The sequence below is a fragment of the Lates calcarifer genome, linkage group LG23 (assembly GCF_001640805.2).
Source record: "Lates calcarifer isolate ASB-BC8 linkage group LG23, TLL_Latcal_v3, whole genome shotgun sequence".
Taxonomy (NCBI): Eukaryota; Metazoa; Chordata; class Actinopteri; family Centropomidae; genus Lates; species Lates calcarifer.
Genome location: NC_066855.1, coordinates 8,240,652 through 8,263,437, shown reverse-complemented (window position 1 = coordinate 8,263,437; position 22,786 = coordinate 8,240,652). Strand labels below are relative to the sequence as shown.

The window sequence follows — 22,786 nt, the reverse complement described above, 5'->3', positions numbered from 1 at the left end:
CATATTTTTTCATATTTTTCATTGTTCTTCCTGGTATAAATTAATCACAGGCATTGGGAAAGTCCCATATAAACTCTCTAAAAATCATTCATCTTAGATAAATTCATTTTCTTAATTTGCTTTTTCCTCATGAGAAAGGGGGGCAATTACAAGCCCTGCTTCCTTTTGCTGACCACTCCAGCCTAGTCATTTCATTGGTCTTCTATCTATCAGCTGGGTTTGGCTGAAAAGTTGACAGTTCAGGGATAAACTAGGCATCTATGTTTTCATGGTTCATTTTCTAAAAGATGACTGAAAGCTCTGTTACAGCCACTTACCTGTGAACAGTCAGTGTGAGGGGAAGCTGCAAAATAACTACTTCAGTAGCATTTTACAGGTATGTTTTTTTTTTTTAATTACAGCTTTTACAATCATTATCATTATTGTCATCATATTATATTCAATTATCATCACTACTCTCCAATAATATGAATTTAAATCATAACACAATTTGTTTTTTTTTTCAAAATGTACACATACAAGTAGCATATCTTAAATGTCCATAATTTAAAACATATTTCCTTTTTCAACCTAAAATGAAATTACAGTCAGTCTTAAAACTAAGTATGAAATGAACGTACAGTTTAATACACACACATACATACTGTACATACATACATACATACATACAATAGCAGTTATCATAAAAAATGATAAAAATAAAATACACACATTTTACAAAGTCCTGACTCAAGCTTTCACATCATTAGATGATTGATATCATGACGTTCACTCTAAAATGGTTGATTTTGGCATGCATATTAACACAAATGCTTAACTCTTTTTTTCCCAGTTTGAACAGGATTTTGTCATAAAGCACTTTGCTAACTGTCTCATTGTCTGACCTATTCACATTTGTGCATCTCTCATCTGTTATGGCTTAAGAACATACATTTCATTTACCCTTTTATACACTTACACTCTCCCTTTGAACCTCCCTCTCCCCAGACTCTGCTGTATTGTTATGTTACTAGGCATAGTATGTTCTATTATCAGTCTAAATTGTAGTAAGATCACCTGAAAGGATGTGTGTCTGCGTTGGGGGGTCATTCTCTTGATCTGAACATGAATGCGTTTTTCCAATTTAAAAACTATAAATTCTTTGTGTCAATATTGCCATCTCACACTCAAAAAACAGAAGATGAATTCACAATAGGCGATGGTCACTTTCTACAGGCCACTTTCTACAGAATCAAACAGCATCATGCCACAACTATGGATCAAGATGGAATGAGTGAGAGAGAGAGAGAGAGAGAGAGAGAGAGAAACAGATGAATTAACAAACATTCACTCGTTTTATCATCTTTTCAGAAATCATTCACACAAGTGTCTTTGATTCTTCGAGGCGTCCGGCTCGAACGTTGTTTGCCGTCTTCTAGTGTCCATTTTTGATTTTGATCCTCAGTTTTTTTCTTCAAAAATGTGTTTTTTCCTTGGGTTAGGATGGAGGTGGGTGGGCGGTGGGGTGGGTCTGCAAAATGGAACATAACAAACTTGTATAGCTATAATAGGTCCTGTGGAGATGTGACGTTTGATCTGGTGTTCACACAGGCTATTTTTAGCCACAGATACAATCATCTATGAGGGTGTTTTTCTCACCTGGTGTGCTTATCTTTTAGCAGGAATATGTTCTCACAGACCCCGACTCTCCTCTTGGACCAGAGTTTACTGACAGAGAGAAGAAGATAATTAGTAAATATACTCTATATATGTGATTCACTGAGACAAACAGACCTAAAATAGCACAGTAGTTCAAACTGAAGCGAGTAAAATGTAAAAAAAAATACACTACTAAACTGCAAAACTCTGTAAGGATAAGTATATAAACCAAAATGTCAACCATTTCTTTAAGATCACACTTCTAGGATGCCTTGGTAGCCAAATGGTTACAGTGCATGCAACATCCATGGTTCAAGTCCAGTCTGTGACTTTTGTGGCATGTCATACTTGTCTCTCTCTCCCCCTTTGTTTCAAGCCTCTTCAACTGTCCAAAAAAGGCAAGACAGTTTCCACCCTTTCTGTCACGTGTGGTATGTCATTGACAGTTTCCATGTATTTAACTGGCTGTTTATATCTGACTGACTCATTGAATTTGCCCGTAACATAAGCCACTGTTACTGAAAGCACCACTTCAGTAACAGACACACCCCCCACAGCTTTTTTTTAATCAGACATTTTAAAAAAAAAGCTGTGGGGAGTGAAAGTTCATTGTATTTCATAATATCAAACAGACCAGTCTTTCAGTGAGGGTCACAGTGTCCACAAAGTCAGAAGATCCACAACATTCATGCTTGCATGCTGTTTCTGTCCTGGCTTTCATTTCATTTTTTCACACGCAAGAGAGTTTTGAGAACAATCCCTTTCAGACTCTCAACTATTACCAGATGATGCAGAAAACTCTCTCATTCTGGTTTTGGTATGCTTTATTTTCATGCTACATCTCATTATCAGCTCTTTAAAAGTCAGTCATCAAATGGCTTTGGCCATGTTAGAGGATTTGTACAGCTTTACAACCAAATGGCTGCTACATCTTCATATTGCCACAACCATTGTGTAAATGAGCAAAGAACATCAGGCTGCATTTCTGTGTTAATGCAAGTATGTCTGACTAAGTTTGTTATAAGTATGACTGGTTTAACATAATGCATAATTCATAATGCATATGTTTTTTTTTCTCATGCTATGAGCTATGACTCACCTTCACTCTGAACTTTTCTCAGAGTGACGGAGGGGGTCGAGATGGCGGAGGCACGGAAGTTGGCAGGTAATGTTTCTGAGGAGTCGGAGGTCACACCGCGGAGGTCCTTCTCTCTGAACATCTTCCTCCATGACGGTGACCGTGTAAATGTTTTCGTGCCATCCTGTGGAGACATAACATCAGTGATTAAAAACAACAGTGTTCACAGTAGAGGCTGTCTATTTCAGTGTCTTATTCATTATGCATTAGTGGGGTTTAACAAAGTAGTATTTGACAAAACTGGATTTGTTGTGACAATATACCACAGTTGCACAGTTTTTAGTCCTACACGCTGTAACTAAGCAATTAGCACTGGTGTAAACACAGCTGAACCACTCTGGCATGCCAACAGTTTGCCAGCAGTGCATGCACTGGTGCCACAAAGGCTCTCTTTGTAAGGAAAAGAGATATTTCAGTCTCCTGTTTTACCACTGGAAAGGAAATTATTCTGTCATGACACACATTTAACAAAGGGCAAAAATGGAAAAGTTTGGATCAAAGACCCTATTGTCAAGTAAAATAGTCTTAGTCGGGGTGGTTACAATTGACACACACTCCCGCCTCCTGGCAGGAGTGATTATCTTGATTGATTTTCTACTGATGGTCTACTGCTTTGTCGTACCTCATCTGGCCTCCTCTCTGTTCCCATGGAGATGAGAGCATTGTACTCCTTCTCCAGGAGCTGCCTCGCCTGCAATAGATAGATGAACAGAGTTTTAAGATCATAATTAAGATAATTTAAAACCTGAAGATTAGGATTATCTTGGCAATGGGCAAACAGAAGGTGTGGCAATGTGTATTTCTGACAACGGCTGTGAGATAAGTGCTCTACAGAGATGTTTTTCTATATCCAGCTTCTACGAGTTGTCAGTAAAAGGTGGTGCACTGTGGAGTACCTGTGTGTTTTGATTGGGTATCTGGAGCAGGAGGGCCAAGTCAGTGTAGTCAAAGGTGTCATCTAACGCCAGGAGGGCCCCGTGCACCCCGCTTTCTAATAGGTTGTCAGCAAACTCTTTCAGCCCGATTGACTGCACCCAACACATCACTCGCTCATTGGACCATACCATCACATCTGTGGAGGACAAAGAAAGACCGTTATCTCCAGTTCAATACAGTCCCAGAAATATGTGTTTACGTATGTACTATGTGCTCTGAGATGATGTCTGATGTCCATTAACCACCGGCCTCACCTTGATTCTGATGCTGACTCTCATCTCTCCTCCTCTCCAGCTCCTTCCTGTCATAGTTCAAGCGCTTCAAGCACATGATACCATAGTGAAGACTCACCCTGTAAGTGAGAATGACACACTGCTTCACTTTTCATCAAAGCTGGTACACACACACACACACACACACATATATATATATATATATATATAATATATATATATATATATATATATATACACATATATACATATATATATATATACAGACAGAGGGAGAATCAAAGACATCTGAGAAGGTGGATAAATGTCACAAATAACACATGATTCTCTCTTTCACACCTGTGGAAGCTGTCCACCATTTTCAGCTGACCCCTCAGTTCTTTCTTGGTGAGGTGATCGAGCATGCGGGCATCCACCAGTGACTCCATGAAGTAGGAGCGGTACTGGGGTAGACCCAGGCTGGGCAGCCACTCGTTTCCCACCCACTCGTGGTTCATGTCTCCATAGGCCAAGATCTGGAGGATGGAGGAAGTGGTGGAGATGAATAGAGTGAAAGGACACGGACAAGGTGTATGATAAACCAAGGGATGTAGAAAACGATTCTTAAGGGTAATCCTGAAAAGATTTTTTTTGCCAGTTTCCCTGTGAATACAGTAATTAATAACATCTAGGTAAATGGCCTGAATTTAAAACAAAAAACTCACCTGGTCCCAGCTGAACTCCTTCTGTTCCTTGGGGTTTCAGGGCAGAGAGGGAATGAAAGAGAGAAAAGGGGACAGAAAGTTGCAAAGGGGGAAAGATCAGGAGGGAGGTGAGGGGGGTTGTGCGTTTTTGTGTTTGCGTGTGTGTTATGGTGAATCGGTGTCAGGACAGGATGAGAGGAGGATAGGGAAGGCAGAAGGAGGAAAAGTTTTGTTAGTGAGTGAGAATTAGTTGGAAAAACACTAGATCAAAACAGATTCTGAGGGAATAGTAAGGGAGTGGCGTAGCCAAACATGCCTAATCAGAGACAAAGAAAAAGAGAAGAGTCATCAGTGTTTAGAGGCTAAAACACAAACCAATTAATTGAATTTCATGCCTATAAACAGAAATAGGGTTTTATCAGAACCACCTTGATGAAATAAATGCAAAAGCCATGAACATAAAATAAATAAATATACCAAAATTAAAATAAAGTTTTGATATGTAATGTAATATTCAGTCTTACTGGCTTGGTGGCAGCAGTGAGAGACTCCATCTCAGCGTGTGTCATCCAAATATTACTGGTCGACTGTAACAACAGCAAACAAATACAACATCTGACTCCATCCTTGACATGAGTGTATGAATTTGTCCGTGCCCCACATGATGTTTAGAGTTACACTGTGCTTTTCACTGAGCCTTACAGAGCGGGTGCTCGCAGGTGCAGACGGACTAGTGAGGGAGACCATTTCCTGGATGGCCAGGCGCAGTTTGAGTCTGTGAAGAGGGTTGCTGATGCCAATCTCCCTCTGGATCTCGGTGTCCGAGAGGTTGGCCATGATGGCGCCGCTCTTCACGTTGGCACGACACGCTGCCACATACCAGGCCGGCATCCCGACCCACAGCTGGGTAAAGCGGAAAGAAGACGCGGTAGCGCTCGTAATGATGATACCACTCGAAACGATCAGGTGACAAAAACCAATGTTTAAATGTCACTTTTGCTATTTGTTAAGAACGGGACAGCGTTCCATCACGTACCTCAAGCCATGTAACAACGGTCGGGCCGTCCCATGAGGCGAAAGGCAGACCCTGGCGACAGGCTTCCTCTAACAGGTCATGCCTGGCAAGGAGAGTGGAAAACAGAAGTTTGACAGAGATTAATTTCTTCATATCTCACCTTACTAGTGTATCCTTTTATAAATAGAAAATCACACTGAACTGGAGATACCATGACATTTGTGCCTTGTAGCACCACACCACACTCTTTTTAAATAAATAGCACCTGGGGAATAAAAAGCCACTGGCACCTGACTGTGCCATTTACTAATACACTGTAATCTACAGGAGGGTTCAAAGATCTCTGTATAACGTGAGAAGTGTATGGAAAGATGACAGATCTCACTTCTTTTTACTGCGGCGGTCTTTTTCCACTGTTCCAGTCCCAAGTTTAGCCAGACCTAGGGGGTCAGCCGAACCCAGGTCATCAGAAGGGTGTGGAGGCTGGAAAAAGGTCAGAGGTTAAACATGGTAATTACTTCCTAAATTCACCTCACTGGCAGCAGATATGAAAATGGCTTTGTGAATGAGTCATTTGCACTCACCCAGTGAGGCAGATTCGCGCCCAGGTGCACCGATCCTCCCCTTTTCCTTTTTGCCAAAGAGACGACCAATTGATGACTTGATGCTTTTCTTTTTGCTGGCTTTGTGGAGGGAATCCTGGCTAGCAGTGGTTGCACCATCAGCAGAGAGACTAGACACAGAAAGAAGAAAAACAGGATGAACTCAGAAAAGATGCAAAGTTTCTGAACCAAACAAACGTTTATGTTGTCAATGTTTTCTTGTGAGTACCTGCGAAATTCACGGTGGTCATCGAGGCCTGCCCCTGGGTGAGTGTGTGTCATTCGGTCCAATCGTAGGGCTCGAGGAACAGGTGGTAGGGGTGGAGTCAATCAAGGCAAGTGCTCTGCATTCATCGCCATCTTTGCTATTCTGTAGGGTGGAAAAAAATCCAGTAGTCTTACACAGTGCCCGTCAGTTTGAACTTGTCCTTAAAGCGTCATCTGTAGCTTATGTCACAGCTCTGATGCCTTTGACACAGTACCTGTCTGTCAGTCTCCCTGGCAGGGGAATGTGGCAGGCGGGGGGTGGAATGTCCAGAACTGGGTGGTGAGGGAGACGCCAACGTGGAGGAGGTGATGGAAGGAGTCATGTAGCCCCTCCCAACACTGTCCCGTCCTCCCAGCGAGGAAGGCGGAAGAGGCGGGGCATCAAGGGCTACACTGCTGACCCGGCTCTCAATCTCCTCTGCTCTCAGCTCCGTGCTCTCCTTTTCCTCCTGAATCAGCCTGAACAGATGAAAACATGACTTGAAAGTTCAGCACGTGAGAAAGATACACAACAGCAAAACTGTAATGGATACAGAACTCACTTAATCTCCTTGTTGATGGCCTCCAGTTGCTCCTGCAGCATGATGGCCAAAGTCTGGACATCTGTCTGTCCGCTGGGGGAGAGAAGCTCCGATCCGAACAGAGTCTCCCTGTCCTCCTCGTCATCAGAGCAGCCTCCCTCCACACCGCCCTCAAACCCAGGACCCAGCATAGTGCCGCTGTCCCACTCCCCATACTGGAAATGAAGGACAAAACAGTGGGAAGGATTGAGGAGATAATGTCATCCTCGTAACAAATTCAACACCATCATCGTAATCACCAACAATATCTCAGCTTGAGCTCAGCACCTTGTTACCGTCGTCTCTAGGAGGCCCCCATCGGCCACGGTGCGCCCGCCTGACCACCACCCCACTAGAGGAGCTGCCGTAGCCGGCCGGGAGCGAGCCTCCACCCTGGGGGTACCGCAGCTCAGAGGCGCTGCCTGGAAGAGATCTTCGAAAAAGGGTGGAGGGAAGTGAGCTCACGCTGCCCGCCCTATGGTGAGATCCAGAATTCATTTGTTATGCCACAGTACTTGGACATGAAAATGCCCGCATTTCCTGAGTGTAACATTACAATAAACAAGTCTCTCTGGAAAAACAAATCATGTTAAAAGAGTTGCATCCATATGAATTAAGGGCATATATATTATTTGCATATTCGAGTCAGAACAATATCCTCCAGGTAGAGTAGCAATGATTACTTTTTAAAATGGATTTTAGTGGACGAACATTAAAACTAAACAAGGGAGTAAACAAAAATTTGGTGCTCATAAGTGGCAGTGTACATACGGTATCCCTTGGGAGATTTTGCTTTTATTTGGGCGTTCACAAAATGTAGGACATATTGCACAGTATAAATAAATGCCCTCAAAGGTTCAGCGTGGCTAACCTGGAATAGGAAGAGCCAGGGCCTGCCTCTCAGCTGATCCAGCTCCAGTTGGATTCGCTCCAGCTCAGCAAGGAGCTGCTCCTAAAGTGCAGAGGAGAAAGGCTGTAATCTGCTCTTTTTTTCAAAGGGAAAATGAATCCTGTTTGTTTGACATCGTGCCTCTTGTTTGTGGGGAAAAGTGCAACAAATGTGTTTCGTAAAACTGGAAGTTTTATGACCCTTTTATAAATGAATGTTCAGCAAGAATGTATCTTCAGCATTTTCACAACACTAGCAAATTGCTTTGACTCTTCACACACATTTGAAAAGGGGGATGAATACCTTATTAGCTAGAAGATCATCTTGGATTTTCTTCATATTAGCCAGTTCCTCTGAAAGAGCATTCTAGCAAAGAAGAAGAATAAATATACTTTTTATAAATATACTCTCATTTTCCACTGTCACAAAATATACTGCACCACTGTTTAGTCCCGTCCTTACCTTCTCCTCTAGTGCCGCCATCCTTTCTTTGAGGTGGAGCTGCAGTCTCTCGTTGGACTCAGACAGGAGCTTGTCCACTGTATCCGAAAGACGTTTGTTGTGTTCGTCATTCATCTTCTCCCTCTGCCTCGCCTGAAATGAAGCAAAGCCAAAAGAGAGGTGCTCAAGGTAGAATGAAATAACAAGTTGTAACTTAACAAATAAAAGCGAATGCAGGGAAGTAAAACACAATAAATGATGTTACCCTCTGTAGCTCCTGGTTCTTCTCCTCCAGTTGGGCTTCCATTTGCCGTAGTCGTTCCTCGAAGTTTCCATGGCGCTCCTCTGCCTACATGACAGGAAAGATAAGAATATTACCCAACGCTCCAAGAAAAAGGCCAAATTATCTGATTATTTGATCAACTGATAGCAGCTATGACAGTGTTGATGCCACTTTAAAATAAATCCAACCTTTATATTATTATTTTATCACTCTATGACTCAAAGTACCTTGTTGAGAGCAGCAACTCTTTGGGCAAGCTGGGCCTCAATCTCAGGCAGCGTCTCTGCCCTCTGTAGGGTCTGCTGGAGCTTCTGCTTGGCTTCATCCAGACGTTCTTGTAGCTGTCTGTTCTTCTCTTCACTCTGGACACACAGACGACAACAGATATGCATAGGAGCTGCACACACACCAGATTCATAGTGCTAAATCCTACTATATCTCAGTCAAACATAGCAAGAGCTAAACTTTTTAACCTCAGCTGAATATGAGATTACCTGTCTGTGCAGGGACTCCTTGCTGGCCAGCTCATTTTCCAGCTTGTCTTTGATATCATGGAGAGAAGTCGCCTCCCTCTGGGCACTGAGGTACCTGCATGCAACACAAAGCCACCATCCAATGTTCAGCTAATGCAACAATTTTATTCAAATGTTTTCTTTTTAAGGACGCAGATACCTTTTTGTGACAGGATTACTGAACCAACATAAAAAAAAAACTGACAATAACTGTTTTAATTATATGACTGGAGGTGTGTGAAATTCATAATCACTTACTTTCAATCTTTAAATAAACTGTGAGCCAGACAGACAGCTGCATTCTTAATAAGAATATAATGCAAATGGCATTATGTAAAACAACCTTAGCCCGTATTAATAGGTGTCAGAACACCTTTGCAACACATTGCTAGCCAACAGGTGAAGCATATGGTCCTTCTGCTATGTTCATTATAGCTGATGTATGAAATTCTCCCCCCCCCCAAAAAAAAGAGGAAAAAAGAAAAAAAAAGAAAAAAAGGAAAGAAAGGCAAGTCCCCACTAAAACTAAGAATAGATTCCTCAAGTGCAGCAAAGGTTACCTGCGTTCTAGTGTTGTAATCCTTTCCTCCATGTCCTCCCTTTGGCAAAGAGCCTGAAGGAGACAGCAATATATTATGAAAAAAAACTACATTTTTCATAACATACACGATACAACAGTTTGACTCAGACAGTTATATGATAATGGCCAGGTAAGAGAAAAAAAATATTGTGTGTATGGCCTGCATAAGTGGTAAATTTGAATGCTGTGAAAGTCTATTCTATAGTTCCATATGTACCGAGGCAGCAATGAGCAAAATCTACTGCATGACTGTTTAATTTCTCTGAATTTCCCTCTCATTACAAAATAATGCATATTAATACTTCAACAACATATGTCCATTGTGTTCAAATATACACTTGTAGCCCCATGAGTCAAGGGAGCTCAGGGTCTTGGCCAGGAAGAGACAGATTGGCCCAACAGACCTCTTTCACTTCCCTTTGGAGCTTCTGATTGGCCTCCTCCGACTTCGTCACCTCCCTCCTGGCGGCCGCAAGCTGTTCCTCTATTTCCCCAACCTGATGTGACATACCGCAAAGGGACACAAGATGACACAGATTGAACCTATGTGAGTCAGTGTTAACTGCCACGGCACCAAGTGTAAATAGACACACCAGTGAGAGATTACAAATGTCTGTCTGGTCATTGTAAGACTTCTTAAAAAGCCACCACTGACTTAAGTGTAACGTCCTGAGTTAAGAGTCTGACGCAGAATGTGTGTCTTTATGTGTTTCTATTTTCTCCTCAGTCCGTTTATCCTCTCACCAGAAAATCAGGATTTTGAACAGCAAAACATTTTGTCAGTAAGCCGTCCTCATCTATTTTTTTTTTTTAACCTATTACACACAATTGTATTGCACATGGCTACATACAGTATGTCTCTGATTAAATTCAAATGGAGTCTTATTGTGCACTGCACATTACAATTGGCTTTTCAAAGCAGCTGTAATAGTCTAAATGGCCACAAGAGGGGAGAGGGAGACCGGTAGACCTACTGTACAAAGCTCCCCTCCTTCATGGGATATACTGTTGGAAAAGCTTGTGGAATAGTGGTACCACTTAATGCAGTACACTGAAGGAATTTACTGTTATAGCCAGTGCTCATTATATTAACTAAATTAGAAAATAAAACAGGGGACACAAATGCACGGATAATGTACAAATATGTTTGTATTCCTATACTTGTGAAGACGCTTATTGACTGCATCCAGTATGCTGTTTACTAACCGCAGCAATCTTATCCTTAACCTTAAACACCAACTGTAACAATGGAGCATAGCATTCAGTTCAGGCAGAGCGTTTTTCTGCCAGCTGACTAGTAACATCCAATCATATTCCTACGGGTGTACAGTGTGGCTAATATAATCTGACACTTCTCACTAATGCACCCTCGATATGCTCAGGCCAGCTCTCAGGTTATTTTATTTATTTATTTATGTTGGATTTTTGCTCAATTTGCCGATATTTAATGTTATTGAGAGACATTTTTAGGGACAGCTGTGAAAACGTCCTTGCTTTTGAAAAACATTGTCACTCTTAACTTCCAAACCTCATACTGGTCTTAACCATGACAGATATACAGAATCGCACTCACCTGCCGGCACATGAGGGCCAGCCTCTCCCTCAGCTGGGAGAGTTCGGCTCTCTGTCGCTCTATCTCTCCCTCTCTCTGTCTTTCCAGCTCGCTGTCCTCCAGGCCAGAGGAGGGACCATTGGGTAGTCGCTGGAATGATGACAATATAGAAAAAAAATTAGGGTGATGAAGAAAAATAATCAGAATCAGTTGAGTGTGCAGTTAAGTACAAATGAGCTGTAGATGAGATGAAATCACACTGACACCATGGAACCCATACATCTAATTTCTACTGACTGTCTGGACGCTAACACATACACAAATACAACTGGAACCAACATGCATAAAGCCCTCCCTTACATCTTTCCCGCCGTCCACCCCTTGTTGACGTCTTTTAATTTGGTCTCTTAAAGAGATTACCTGGAAAGAGGGAGACAAAATGGGCAAACGGATGATATGAATTAATGTTCTCCTCACTCCTTGTGCGTTCTTGCACATCAAGGTTAAGTATCCTCGAGATACAAAAAATCATTTGGATTGGACTTTACCTCTTGAGACGACGCTGCAAGTTGATCCTCTAACATGGACACCCTCTCAAGGGCCACACGGAGCCTCTCTCGCACCTGTGCAGGTGAAGCAACAAGGAGTGATATGAGTTGACTGGCCATCACAGTCTTCATTAGTTAAGAATTAAACTGCATTTGTAATGTTAAAAATTTTCTCTCCTAAAGTTAACTACATCTTCTGACCTTCCCAATAAGCTTTTTAGAAAGTTTGAGATGATAAAGCCAATTAAACAGCTCATGAGAGGCAGAATTTCTCCATAAAAGGTGAATAGGGTATTTTTGTGCAACTGCAGTACCAACTTAACTTAATCTGATACAATTTATTTTCCTGGGCATATGTTTATCAAACTTCTAGGAATGCTCTAAAGTGCAAGCTCGAAGAATCTTCAGTAAGAGTGAAAAGTAAGAGACATTTATAAAGTAACCCACTTCTACTTGCAGGGACTTGCAGGAGAAGCCTTTTAGAGCAGCTGTCACGTTATCTCAGCTCACAGCAGGAATAGCAAATCAGATGCTAGGATTTACCCATCATCTGCCCCATTGTTAATTTTCTAAAATATTGTATGATTTTAAGTGGTGTAACATCTGTTTGCTTACGAGAATGCAAGAGCTGCAGCTTATGAGCTAACCTGGTCTGCTGTATATTTGTCATACATATCACTTCACCATAACCATTGATATACTGTAAGTCAATCCAAAACATATGCTTAAAGGTGTATGTCCATGTCTGTGCTGCAACCATCTCAAACTTGGAACTCCAATAACAGCAACAGAAACCAGCTGTAAACATACAACACTGACATATTAGTACTTAAACTAATATGATAGATACTTTATTAATCTGCACGGGAAATTCACAATATAGTTTACATAATATGTAATACAATATAATATGGCTAACTTGTTAGCAAATAGTGTATTTATACAACCAGCAGATATATAGAATAGCAATAATTTAGTGTAGTGTTTCTGACCACCTGATGAATGTAAGTCTTCTATTCACTCCCTGTTTAACTCTTGTGAAAAATCTTGTTGTTTAGCTGCTAAATGTTCGACCATGTTCACCAGCAAGCTGCTAACTTTGTCTATCTGCTGTTAGGTGCTAGGTCACCAGCTAACCAGCTAGCCCAACTGTGTTTTTGGCTTTAGCACTATTTCACTGATGGCAGCTTTGCGGGCCAGAAAACCAAAAAACTGAGCTGGAAGTTGCTGAAATGCTCTGTAGACCTATGATAATTCTGCTTGGGTTTGTCTGAATGATGAGAGACCTTTCACACAAAAGTTGTCATGTGATCCATTGTAAATATAATATTCATAACAGTCACTTTAAGTTTGTGAGCAGGAGTATTGTATTTCCCCATAGTTCAAATTTTCACTTTTTGCAGTTTGATAAGAGCCGGATCTAAGGTTGAGAGGAAAACAGTTTGACGCACCTTCTCATCTAGGGCCTTGTGGTGCTCAAACAGAGACTTGAGGGCCTTAAGGACTTCCACCTCACTGGAGACCCCTGCAGGGGACTGGGCTTGCCTTTTCACCACCGTCATCCTCAGACTGCGCTCATGGCGAGACACCAAACACTCCAGGTGTTCCAGCAACAGCTACAGGAGTGATGAGAGTTGAAGGGGAAGGAGAAGGGAAGGTGATATGGAGAAGGCAGAGGGGGTGAAAACAGAGGGGCAAGAAAGGGAGTTTGAAGGACAGGGACATGGAGGATGTGGAAGGAAAGAGTATAAGAGACAGAAACAGAGGGGGGAGGGTAAGGTAAGAGAGAGAATAGATAGAGAGGGCTCAGAGAATATGCAGGGTTTTAAGAGTGACAACGAGATGAAATTGGGTGGTGAGAAGAGAGAGGGACAAGGAGTGAGTGGGTGAGATAAGGAAAGCAGATAGGGACGAAATAGGAATCACAAAGAGAGAAAGAGAATGTGAAAAAGAAAAAGGGAAAAAAGAAGGACAAAAAAGAGAAGCAAATGAAACAGTGTGACACCCACACAACCACAATGGGTGAGGAAGATAACACAGAGGCTGTTACAGTGCTAATAAGCAAAATGGCCGCTAAACATCTTACACGTGTGTTGTTTCTCTCCGCCTTGAGCTCAGCAATCTCCTCCTCCCTCTCCAGAAGCTGCTCCCGGCAAACGTTCAGCTCCTTAGTCAACACAGCAAACTCCTGTGGAAGACACAAGCTGCGTTCAGGGGCGAGGAAAACAAACTGTTTAAATGTATGGTTTTAATAGTTTAAGTGGTCTCCGCACAGCTACTTGAGCTGCAATGAGAGTTTAAAGGAACAAATAATAATAATTCAGGCCACACACAGCCAAATCTAGTGACTCTGAAAATGAAATAGAATTGGCTGCTCTCTGCACACACACACACATAAGTGCGCACATAATGCTAAAAATATACATAACTGAAAGCCCTCCAGAAACACACTCTGTGAAACACCTGAGACCACGGACGTAGGAAGACGCACATGATGTAAACCTACATAATAATCATGTAAATCACTGACACAGTTTCCAGCAGCACTCTCTCTTGCTCATCCTCCACTGTGAACTCGCATTCATGGATGGATTACATCACACTGTTACACAATGGCTCTGCACTGGAATGCACAACAGAGACCCCCAAAAACACAGCATCGATATGTCATTTACAACACTGCCGGGAATACATTTGCGACTCCTGCGTTGAAAAGTGTTGAAACGGAATGCAAACAGGAGAGCATGTCTCGATTTGCTTAAAAAAAAAACACGAACAAAGCGAATGAAACCACTAGAATCCACAGTCAATGATTTCTTTATGTTTCCATGAAACACATCCAAGGGTTCAGCTTAGAGGCATTTGCTGTTTATGAGAATGACAATGACGTGCAGATGTTTACAGTCAGAATTACCTGCTTTATGATTCAAAAACAGTTGAAACTATAGACACGTGAAATGGGTCTGTGTTTGCATGGAGGAAGGAAGAGAGAAAAGAGAAAGAGAGATCTATACAGATGGTGACACAGTGGGTCCATTGGCTCCTGGCCTTATGGGATTGTTTCTTGTTTGGATAAGGGTCAGCTTCTCAGTTGGCTTCCCTTGTCCCCTTGTCATTTCCTCTCTATTTCATCTCACTCTATCTCTATAGGCTATGGCCTCCATTCATTTAAATGAATTTGCAGTGCTGATCTACGACTTGCATGAAAACTGAGCTTAACAAATAGGAAATACAAATTTGAAAATGCTTTTTCCATCTTGTGTGTAATGTTTTACAGGCTCTAGACACAATACCTGTACAATCAAATACAATCCTGTAGCTCTTGAACAAATACTAATATGCTCTCTAGCTTTGTTAAGCGTATTGTTTTTCACTGGTTATTCTCATCATTAGTTAATCTGTTGATTATTTCTTGTGTAATCCATTAATAGTTTAGTCTATGACATGTCAGATAATAGTCAACAATACCTATTGCAAAGTGACATCTTCAAATTGCTTGATACTCACAATGGAGAAGCCAGAACTAAGGAAAATATTGTATTTTCCCTTGAAAAAGTTCTTGAATAATGAAACAATAATGAAAATAGTGTTAGGTGACTCCGATAGATGATAACTTCATTTTGGTGGGTGTTGTTATATCATTATCTTGTAAATTGTATCATATTTTGAGAGAGATAGGAGAGCAATATATTTTAAAAATATACTAAGCAATATTGTATTCTATAGGTTTTCATATAATTGGATGACATTGTATACACTTCCTGTACATTACTCCTTTGCACATGGTGCCAAACAGGTGAAAATATTGTGTGTTGTCCATGGATAACGACAGTAGGGCAGCACCAGTGACGCAATGTGGTCCATGTTGAATTGCTCTAGTAATTTTTCTGTTTCCTTTCAACTTTTAACTTCAAAATTAGGTCTAAAAATGCAGTAAAAATGTTGAAATCTTGAAATAATGACAATAAATATATCTTCCTGATTGTAGATCAATATGGGATCAGAGTCAGAGCTGATATTTAAAGCACATGTGCACAAGGAGTCTGGTGAATTTGGTTTGGTTCATTTGTGGAAGACACATTTTAAGCACCCTAAGCTGGAGAAAACATAAGGGGACCTCACATATAGTGCTGAAAAGGCAATAGCAAACTATATATACTTTAAACACAATGTGCACGTTCTGAGCCGAGGATGTGTCCCAATGGAGAAAGAAAAGTTGCTCATATTATAACTGTCAGATAAAATCTTCCAATTCCAGTCATTATTAATAAGCAATTTCACCCAGTAAACTAAAGAGAATTTCAAGAAAATCAAGTATTAATTTAAGTCAAGCTGAAGCCATTAACAAATATTATCTTCCAGTGTCATTAATCATCTGCTAACAACACGGTCAACAAACATAATAAAGCCTGATTACACAATAAAGGGGAAAATTGCGGATGCAACTTAGACTAAACAGACAGAAGATAATAGGAACATAAACCCACTGCATTAGTAAGAACAACATTAGTGAGGAAAACTCTGAAGATGCAGAGGGAGGAAGTATTTAACATCCACTTTCTAGCTGCGTCTCTCTGCATGAACTGTCACAGCAAAGGCTTACTGTCTCACGAGCTCGCTTCACAGTGACACACACTCAGAAAAAAACACTCATACTTAGACTACTAGACTGATAGCACAGAGGATAAACAATGCTACCTCACGAAGAGAGGTGTTCCTTAACACACTTGCACTGGCAGAACACAAAACTAGACTCCAAACACATGTGTGCAGACTGAAAATACCCACACACACAGAGTTGTACCTGTGGCAGGGCAATAGATAGCTGCCTCTGAAGTGACTCCTTCTCATGGCCGAGCTCACGGAGGCGGAGCTGAGCCGTGCCCAAGCTTTCCTGTGTCTCCCTCAGGTTCTCCAGCAGCCTCTCCCTCTCCGTCAGCATGTTGACCATGAGGGACTCCAGGTTTCCCGTGCTGCCTCCTTCATCTCCTCCACCTCTGGGCTCTCTCCCACCGAAGCCTCCTCCTCCCATTGCACCTCCGGGGCCTCCGACTCCTGCCCCGGCAGGCGAGGAGGGGCCCCCGCCAGACCCGCTTCGCCCATCCTCAGAAATGGTGGGCATCACCTCGCACATCATCATGAGACCGTGGCGTGTGTGTCAAGTTAACAGAGAAAACTAAATGGGGGTCGGGGGGGAGATTGTGCGTGCAAAATGTCTGTCTCCGTGCCTTGAGTTTGTAAGAGCTCGTACTAAAAGTTTGATGTACAAAATATAAATCTTTACATCTTCAATTTCCCAAAAATATCATTCCTTTGGTCATGTCTATATATCTCCCTGTGTTTATTGCCTTTATGTTTTTCTCCAGCACTTTCCCTCTGTACGTCTTTGCTCGCTTCTCTTCCCTCACAAAGTCCCAACCTGCATGGTAAATGATCAGAATGCTTATGTGTTCCTGTGTTATGCAAGAGGTATCTGCGGGGAAGCCGTTCTGTGGGTGGCTAGGATTGGCGGAGGGTGAGGAAGGGAAGGGGGGTAATGGGGAAGGAAGGGATAAAGGAGGGTTGATACTCCTAAATTGTGTCCACGAGGCAGAGCTCCTCACAGCGCCACGGGTAAGAGCTGAAAAAGAAAGCAGACATTGCATTAGATCCCCCTCAATAAACTTCACTGTGCGTATAACAAACGAGAGAGGACACTGCAAGCAAGAGCTGGAGTTTTAGACAACAACACAGACTCATGTAACTCTATGGATATGTGACAGTAATACCAGCTGATGGCTCACAATTAGCAATTTTGACTAAATAAAGAACATGTTGACTTTACATAATGTGATGACAACTCCAATAAATACCACATCAATTCTGGATCTCTGCTTATACATCCACTCTAAACTCTTAGAATCTCAGTTTACAGTGAATGAAATGAAAGATGTATTTAAGTAGCATACACACTGAGCCATGCAACTTGAGAAACACCTTGAGGAGACTGGAATGAAATCATTACTGTTCAACTCAGTAGCACAGAACGTTATTTGAAATTCTGTGTGTTATAGTAGTAATTTGACATTATGGTAAATATGCTTTTTGCCAAGAGTTAGATGAGATACCACTTTCTTATGTGGCCATGACTTAAGAGCTTCAGCCAGCAGTTAGCTAAGCTTAGCATAAAGACTGGAAATAGCTAGCTTGGCTCTGTTCAAAGGAAACAAAATTTGCCTAAACCTGAAGTTGACACTTTTTTAAACAGATAAATAAATCAAGTTAATTAGTGTGCTTCAGAAGTGCTGGTAGGTGGGTTTTGTTACCTTCGGAGAGAGCCAGGTTAGGTGTTTCCAGTTTTTATGCTAAGCTAAGCTAATCAGCTGCTGACTGTACCCTTATATTTAACACACAGAAATGAGAGTGGTATCAATTTTCTCATCTAATTCACGGCAAGAAAGCTAATATATTTCCCAAAAAGTTGAGCCATTACTTTAAGGTATCAATCACTATGGTCAAAATGCTAATCTCAATTACTTAAGAGGTCACAATTTTTTCATATTCTCAGCTTTTCTAAAAAAAAAAAAAAAAAAAAAAAAAAAAAACTAAGTAAGCAACTGTGAATTAAAGCTGTGATCTCATCCACTTATCTTCCTTTAATCACTTTTGTTGTCCGCATATCTTAAATTATCTTAATTCTTACTGAATAAGGCCTCTGTCTCACTCTGCAAACTGTGGGCCAAAATGGTATGGATTCAGGCAATCAACATTATTATAGCTCCTCTTGTCTCCCCCTTCTTTCCTCCCTTATTCTTCACTGTCTAGTCTACAATACTCAGGGGCTTGCACTGGCCTTTATACTTTTAAGTGGTTTGGACTGATTTAGTGCCCCATGCAGGCTTCTTTACGTCAGTGAAACTGGGCAGCACAGTAAAGGATTTCTTCGTCCAACCAAAATCATCCATTTTGTGAATCAAACATATTTAGCACAAGCGAGCCTCAGCACCAGTGAAAGTAAGTCTCTGCCAGTGGTCTTTTTAGTATGATATGGATGCCCAAAACCAAAGATGGGGACTGCTAGCTGGTAATTGGAGGCCTGATACAGCTCTGCATTAGCTCCTCATGCTGGTGAGCTGGCTAGAGCACTTGGCATCTTCACAGTGTCCCACTAAAAAACAACTTACTTCCTTTCCCGCTCCACTGATGGATAATCACTGATGCAAGACTGAACTGGCATTCACTGCATTTCCTTAACATACAGTTCTAGAGTCTAAAATGAAATCGGATTTAAGAACTGCTTTAACTATCTCTGCCACACTGACAGCTGCATATGTAGTAGTACATCATATCATGAAAGCAGTATGCACACTAACTGGCTGAACATAAAATTTAGTGATAACCTGCTGCGGAGAGTTGCATAAAAGAAACCTGGATAAGATAATGGTACAGGCCTGCTTAACATTAAGGAAGCTGATGTTGATGATAGATGGTTTTGATTAATAAAGTTTCTTTGTTTCGGTTATTTTTACTTTCGAGAGGTGATTTTTCAACAAGAGGAGAATAATGCAAAAAATGTACTGTTATATACTTTCTGCAATAGCATGTGGGACCAAAAAATAGTGAGTCATAGTGTGTCAACTGTTTTGAAACACAGCATAATGTAATTCACATTTTGGATTGTCCAGAATCAGAATGATGTGTTTGCTTGCTTTAATGTAAAATAAACCCAAGTTGTTTAATAGCATCTATAGTTTTTTATAAGGCAAACGTATATTTGTGATGAGTCAAATTTGTGCTTGTGTCCACTGCTCAGAGTGGCTGACTTGAATGCGTCTCTTAAAAAGAAAAACACTTGATCAAACTATGCTTCTGATGCTTTACTCAAAATTGTAGGGTTCTTGTGGACCAAAGACTACAACAGCTTCTGATTGTTACTTTGTGACACAAACCACCCAAAATATCCTCCTGAAATTAATTTGAGTTGGTACAGGACCTTGAAACACCTTGAAATACTCCTGCTAAAGTATAGGGCGATCCTGTAAGCAAAACTTTCTGCCTCTCAGCTCGGGATACTCTTGGAATTTACTCCTCATCATTACCGGCAAGTCTTCATTAGCACAGCAGGGGCAAGAGAAAACAGGGTAATGTAATTACTGCAGACTATTGTATATAGTGCAACAATCTCTGCACAGCTCACTGCAATAGTTCACTGTATTCCTACTGTGTCATTATGACGAGTCTGTGCTGGAAAAAAAAAAAAAAACTAAAAGATTCATTGCTGGAGCCCTGATTCGGTACAGGCAAAACATAACTGTGCAGCCTGCAGTTTTGACTGAAGCGTCAGCTGTGAGGTCACTGGGCTTCAGGACCTGTGTGTTTGCAAGTGTGTGGAAGAGAGAAGAGAGAGAGAGAGAGAGAGAGAGAGGAAGACAACTAGAAAACAAGAGAGAGAGCTCCATGTCTGGTGCACTGTAGACTTATCATGCCATAACAGTACAGCTTTATGAGCATTACTGAGACCCTTTCTTTGAACACATTGCTATTTTTACTGCCACGGAAGTGAGAGTGCGAGGATTGGTGGAGAGGCAGCATGACAACAATGAGCTGGTGATAACATTTTTCTATACTGCAGAAGCTATAGAACAGCTACATTATCAAGCAGCTGCATTAGATTCATTGGTGTACAGGGTGAGCTCACGCCACAGTGTCACCATGCTGAAATCGATCAAGTGTGTCTCTGTGTGTGTACATGTGGGAGTTTTCATATGATTGCCCCCATCATCATCATCATCATCATCATACACAGTCACACTGTATCCTGCTTGTACCCTGGAGTGGACACACAGGCTTTACAGGATCTGCTTGCAAGATGACCAATTAGGATTTGGCCTCCCCAATTAAGTGGTGTATCGTGTTACTAAATATTCCCTGTCTCCGTTAAATGGGCAAAGGAAAAATATCATAGCCTTGTGTGTGTTTGTGTGTGTGTGTGTGAGAGAGAGAGAGAGAGAGAGAGAGAGAGAGAGAGAGAGAGAGAGAGAGAGACACCGAGCAGCAAAAAACAGCTCTCCTCCACCAGACACTGGGGCGGGGAGAGGGGTTTGCAGGCTCCCACAGCCGCCGACAATGAGAACTAACAGAGAGAGAGAAAGAGAGAGAGACAGAGAGAGGGGTCTCTGCGATCAGTTTTTACATCCAGTTGAGCGTTAAATCGCCGTCTCAACGAAAAGCCCTGCATGCGCGTCGGGTGCGTTCTTGACATTTCAATAATAAAGCAGAGCATATAGCGACTTATAATGACCCCCCCCCGCTTCCTCTTCCTCTTCCTCCCTCCCTTCCTTCCTTCCTCCTAATACCATGAAACGGTCGGGTACACCCCCCACCCCCCCGGGCAAGAGACGCATCATTGGAATCGATAAGTGATTGTCGGCAGCTGGGTGTATAGAGAGGGAATGAAAGCGCCGGGATTCGGCAGTGACACGCTCTTATTTTGCGTTGGCATCCACGCACCACACACCGGGGCTAATGGGAAAATGACGAGGCTCTCTCTCTCTCACTCTCTCTCACGGACAGGTCTGGTTAGTCTGTGGCCATGTCATCCATTTCTGGATGTATGTATGGAGGCAAAAGACCCGTTTCGTGATAAGACACACGGGGTGCACACGAGCACGCACGCACGCACCTTACATTCTTATAGTAAAAAAAAAAAAAAAAAAAAAAACCTCAGCAGCTGTGCGTTGGGAGTGATCTCTACATCATCGGCCCCTTTGAGTGCGTTAAAATGACCACTAAAGCAAACAGGAGGGGGGGTAGATGAATCCAATCTGTTCTTTAAAGATCCTGGTCAACTGAGACTGTAGAGAGCATCACGTCAGGAGGATGGCCCAAAAAAATGCACATCGCACATTTTCAGTAATGGGCCTGCCTTCTTCAGACATTATAGAATTATAAGCAACTCCACAGGCCCAGGAACAGCAGTGAGACGAACTGGGAGGTTTGACTACAAAGCTCCCAACGGCAAAGGGCTTAGTTACAGCCATGATTAATTACAAGCAACACATAGTAGGCCAATATACAGTAGCATCTTATGATCTCTCTCCCTCTCTGCCTCTCTCTCTCTCTATCTCTATCTCTCAAGTAGCTATCACCTCACCTAACTGTATGCAAACGGGAGCGAGCAAGAGCGCCCTAAATAAATCGCGCTGTGTGCTGCCAACACACCTGTCAATGCCTGACACTGACATAGGCTTCGAGTGTTGCATAGTCAATTCAACATTAGCCTATTTGCTTCTATTAAATGGTACACCCCTCTTACCCCCCTCCCTCCACACTCCACACTCACATCCACACACACACACACACACACACACACACCACCCCCCCTTGACAACACAATGTTAGGTAGCCTACTTGTTATCACACGCGCATGCATGCATGCACGCACACGCATGCATTTTATCGTTACATTATTGCACGCATTATCTCTCCCATCCCTTCCGCTGATTGTTATCTTCCCCCCCTTTTCAATGGAAACTGGGTTGCGACGGGGCGGTGTGAAGTTGCATCCTTACCACAGTCATCGCGGGGAGCCTGTAGTGTCCATATTAGACGTTAAATATTCCTTAGGTCCATCTCCGCGGATCGCGCGCCTCGGCGTCCGTGCCCCCTCATCCGAAAGCGAGAGTAAAGCCTCACAGCCTGTGCGTTATTTTTTTCTTTTTCTTCTTCTTCTTCTCTGCCTCTCTTTTCCACATGTAAACGGCGAGGAGGAGAGGGGGGCGGGAGGTGGGGGGTGGGGTGGGGGGTGCGCGGAGAGAGACGATACGCCACTTTACCACAGACTCCCCCTCTGTCGGATTGGAAGGTAATGGGTCTTAAAGAAACATTCTCTCAGCATTCTCCGCATCTCTGTGATTTACGCGCGCGCCAC

General features: G+C 42.2%; 1 protein-coding gene across 1 annotated transcript; it reads right to left on the bottom strand.

Moving 5' to 3' along the window:
• Window positions 1-593: 593 nt before the first annotated feature.
• On the bottom strand, window positions 594-22,658 carry LOC108886817 (liprin-alpha-3-like). The gene is given in 35 exon segments (XM_051066536.1): window positions 594-1,510; window positions 1,639-1,707; window positions 2,738-2,900; window positions 3,399-3,467; window positions 3,673-3,848; window positions 3,967-4,064; window positions 4,285-4,460; window positions 4,650-4,676; window positions 5,153-5,215; window positions 5,331-5,531; window positions 5,665-5,746; window positions 6,029-6,117; window positions 6,119-6,126; window positions 6,228-6,376; window positions 6,475-6,560; window positions 6,562-6,615; window positions 6,728-6,971; window positions 7,055-7,248; window positions 7,361-7,547; window positions 7,944-7,963; window positions 7,965-8,024; window positions 8,265-8,327; window positions 8,424-8,555; window positions 8,668-8,751; window positions 8,913-9,047; window positions 9,180-9,273; window positions 9,758-9,810; window positions 10,182-10,274; window positions 11,351-11,479; window positions 11,690-11,749; window positions 11,878-11,952; window positions 13,329-13,493; window positions 13,964-14,065; window positions 16,682-17,497; window positions 22,428-22,658. Coding segments are annotated over 33 exon segments (3,720 nt in total). The 5' UTR covers window positions 17,018-17,497; window positions 22,428-22,658; the 3' UTR covers window positions 594-1,510; window positions 1,639-1,654.
• Between the last annotated feature and the right edge of the window lie 128 nt (window positions 22,659-22,786).